Source organism: Suillus paluster (genome assembly GCF_016628075.1).
Source record: "Suillus paluster strain FC165 chromosome Unknown EDB91scaffold_513, whole genome shotgun sequence".
NCBI lineage: Eukaryota > Fungi > Basidiomycota > Agaricomycetes > Boletales > Suillaceae > Suillus > Suillus paluster.
Window position 1 is genome coordinate 9,864 of NW_024538073.1, and position 4,255 is coordinate 14,118.

The following is a 4,255-nucleotide window of genomic DNA, read 5'->3' on the forward strand; positions in this document are numbered from 1 at the left end:
CTATTCTATGGTAAGCATATATGGCACTATAACATATGCGTCCTGTGGGCTGTTGCCTCAGCCCTAGTATAGGAACACCAATGACTATGTAAGCAAGGAGGGAGCTGAGACGGAAAAGATTGCGAAATATTGGATAATCAGTCCTTTTGAAACCTGTTGAAATCTATATCATTCCAGTATACCGACCACTACGCGAACACCACTTATACATCAATAACTTCTGCATCACGTTCTTCCTTCTCCGACATCGAATCCTCATCTCTGTTTTCACATGTGATAGCCGGTGTAATGTTGGCTATGGGTCCATTGAACCAATGCACGCCTCCGTACACCGGGAAATAATACCACGAAATCGCAAGGAACATGAACCCTCCAAGGACCACAACTGTATAGTTCATCTCCTGTGCGGTTGTTTGGGGGGTGGAGGGAAAGAAGAAAACGATGTTCATGAACACCATCCCTGTCACAGCGATCGCAGAGATCGGAAAACTCTGCACAGGCATGTTAACTCAGGAATACTAGTACATCCCTATCGACCAACTCACAAATTTCCCAAGGTGGAATGGGCCGGGTTTAAAGTTGTTATTAAACACGAAACGGGTCGTGATAGGCGTTATGTAGGAGATATACGACGCGGTGACACCAATTGTGAATACCGCATTGACGGCTTGGGTGCTCACGAACGCGAGAAGTCCAATTAACAGAGCACAGGCGGCGTCGAACCAAACTGTATTGACTGGTGTGTGTGTGTAGCCATTGATCCGGTACAAATATCGTGAAAATGGGAGGGCTCCATCACGAGCAAATGCAAACGTCTGGCGAGAGCCGACCAGGAGACAGTTCGATGACACCATGTATCTGCTTTGTGATTAGCCTATCAATGCGCCACATGCCGCTAAGACGTACTGGGCTGAGATAATGAAACACCAAAAAACTAAGGCCATTCTCTGCCCGAGCGAATTGTAAAAGATCTGGGCCAAGGGCTGACCTAAAGGGCTATTTAAGATGCCGTCGAGATCAGTGCCCATGCAAAAGGCAAGGACAACGTTGATGACTAGACGAGAAGATGTCATCAAGATCAGAATGACGCGTTGTTCCACATACCCCAACCCAGGACGGCCGCAATAATAATGGAACTGGTCTAACTGGGGTAAACACAACAACAGTTCATTTTCTAGTGTCACTTACGATCGCCCATGGTATTGCGGTAGCGGCGTTCGAAGCCTCCTCGCTCATGTGGACGCTAGCATCATAACCCCCTTGGTGGGTGTAACACGGTCACGTACTGAAAATTCGAGAGAAGATTATCTAACCTATTGTCCAAAGAGGAGCCATTAAGCTCAATATAAATGCGAATCCAGATGGCCAGCCATCCACTATAACTGATCATAAGTTGCGATTGTAATCGGAAGACGATACGTACGATTTGTGAAATTCCCTAGCGCAAAACTTGCACTGTTTCGATATTCTGATGGTGTTGCGATCGGAAGCGCGATAATGACTATGAAGCACAGGCTGTAGAAGGATTTGAAGCAAAGATCATGGACAAATACACAACACCTACCACAAATTCACCAACGTATACAGTGACTGCAGTCTTGCCAAGACTTTGGTACCGAGGCTCACGAGGACGGCTTGTGACAACATTACAGCTGCGTATATACCGCTGTGACAATCATTATGAACGTTGGGGTGTTTGAAAGAGGACGGGCTCACTAGATCTTCGCATTAGTAGTCGCATATGGTTGACCAGAGGCGATACTGATTGCGGCTGTGATTTGAATCGCGCACGCCCAATTTACCGAAGCTAATCCCACACAATGAGAGCCAGACTGTTGAAAGAATGAAAATCGTCTTACCGACTCCCGCTATAGATTCTATGGTGTTCGAATCTGCAGATGCCATGACGGGCTGCGTCTCATATAGAAATGCAAGACTTACAGCCAACTATCCAACACAGAAAATTGCGGCACCGTGGAGACGCAAGGGAGTAAGTCCAATAGTATAGCTAGACGTTGCTGAGTCAGGTGTAAAACGGACACAGGGTTAAGGACGTACGCCACCGGAAGTAGGCGCTGCTGACGCGAGTTCTCCCAGTGCCAACCCGATGCACATGATAAAAGGGCAAGCAATTGCCCACTGCGCAGAGGAAACATGAGATCTTTACAACACAGCAATCTTGATATATGATAAAAGCTTACCCCCCAAACCATAGCGAAAGGCCCACCATTTGGTAGGGCATAAAAGAACACGGAGCTGAAATAGATTTCTATCAGTAAAAGAGCGATGTCAACAGGCTTGCGTCACGGCGACGGCTTACACTATAGAAGGTACCACTCCTATATAGCTGAATGCAAGTCCAGATACCTGTACAGCAGTTGTATGATGTCATGTACACAAAAGAATCTGATATCAAGCCCACCTCTAGCGGAGTGAATTCCCTGCGAAACTCCTGCTTGTATCCTAGCTTTGCTAGAGTTACCTCATCCTCGCCTGGTTCCAGGTGCAAGTTTGAAGTCGCAGGAGCTCTCGAAATCATATCGTGCGATTGCAAGTGGGCGAATGAGCTTGAGTCATGTCCAAAAAAACGACTCGTATTAAAAGCCTGATAGAACCGTCGTTACCCTGCAAATGACGTCCACGTTATGACCGAGAAGTTTGAACTTCTGATGATGATGATCAGAAAATGCCTAAGTATGGAACCTTGTCTCAGTTTGCGATCTGGACAGCAATTGACCCAAATGACTATTTAGTTTACGGTCTGGATGTCCAACGTCTGGTTTGGAGGTCAACCTGGGTATGTAGAACATCCGGACATCGGCGAGGAAGTGGGGTCAGGTCATTATCTGGATGATAGGTTCCATGCTGAACTGATATGGTACACCAGATTAGCACACCGAGCTCCTCGCACAGCTGCTTGAATTCGCACGTGTTAATGGTTGCATGTGCTCCAACAGCAGAGGGACATGTCCTCGCCGATGTGTTCCGTGACAAGAGCTACTAGCATCTGCAAATGACCCATTTTTCTCGCTTGTCAAAAAGAAGTTTGATGCTTACGGTGAGCTTATGGCGATGGTGAGAGTAGGCGTTGAGAGATGCTCAATTCTAAAATGTCGCAAGTCGTAAGGGAGCCAAATTCACGCTAAGCGTCGCCAAACCTGTCCTAAACGGGACTTGTACCTAAACCTTACGGCGCGCAGCGCCAACACTTGCAGTCTTAAAACATGTCCTAAACCTCAGCAGCGCTCTTAGTATAGAGGGTCGAGAGTGCCTACTAGGGTCATTTATAAATCAAAAGTTCGATGTGTCGTATACAGAGGCCAGCTAATATGTACCATATATATGTAGACAAGTATCATTTTTATGGAAGAGAAGGCAAAGAGCTGCCTTCTCTTCGAGTTGGTAATACCACTCACTCAACTACATTCCAAAATAGGAAATACCGGACTTTGAAAATTCACCTAGACGCGTCAAATCAACGCGCTTTGGTGCAAGTTTGGTGGTAGATCCTTCTCATACCCGGCTACGTCTCAGCAATCTCAGCCCAGAAAATTCTGGCTCATATGTATCAGCGACGGACATAAGTAAGTCGCAGCGAACCGCGACCATCGCGTGCGCCACATCCTGATGCACATATGATGTCGTAACCATCATAGCATCAGACGTTGCCGGCTCCGCCACCATGCGGCACCATCCTCTTCAGCCATCAGGTACCCCCGAGTTTGGCATCGTTGCCAAAATGGTTCAGGGAGACGATGTCAGCATATACTTACTCCAGCATCTAATAACAGAGCTGGTCATCCAGCCTCTCTTGCGCCTTCCGCTCGTTCATTTTTTGCCGGTCATTGTGAAGCTGTTCTATCATGGTGCTAACCCTAATTTAACTCAGATGAAGCAGATAAGCCTATCTGCATCGGACGCCATCACAGATATCATGATGGAGTATCTATATCATCACGGATTCACGGGACCAACAGTGATTGAGTTTGTCCCCTGGACTACTACTGCAGTGTCTTATGATCCTAACGTGTGGTGGACGAATGGATAAAATTGCGCTTCATACCGTGTTACTCGGCTCCTTACAAGTTTTCGGCGTGTGAAGAGCGCGAAACCATTCTCATTGCTCAAGCTCCGTGCAAATTTCACCGGCGGCTGATGGGCTATGTTGCTCCGCGTTCCGATTGAATGTGGAGAAGCCTGAGCGATAATCCAACAAGCCTGTCATAGGCATCATGCAGATACGATTTGTGGTATC

At 47.1% G+C, this 4,255-nt stretch overlaps 1 protein-coding gene across 1 annotated transcript; it reads left to right on the forward strand.

The window, feature by feature from the left end:
* Nucleotides 1-2,618: 2,618 nt before the first annotated feature.
* Nucleotides 2,619-4,063, forward strand: EDB91DRAFT_1341386 (uncharacterized protein). The gene is made up of 4 exons (XM_041325734.1): nucleotides 2,619-2,797; nucleotides 3,349-3,402; nucleotides 3,437-3,584; nucleotides 3,657-4,063. The coding sequence occupies exons 1-4, from the start codon at nucleotides 2,687-2,689 to the stop codon at nucleotides 4,046-4,048; spliced, it is 705 nt and encodes a 234-aa protein (XP_041168428.1). The 5' UTR covers nucleotides 2,619-2,686; the 3' UTR covers nucleotides 4,049-4,063.
* Nucleotides 4,064-4,255: the final 192 nt, after the last annotated feature.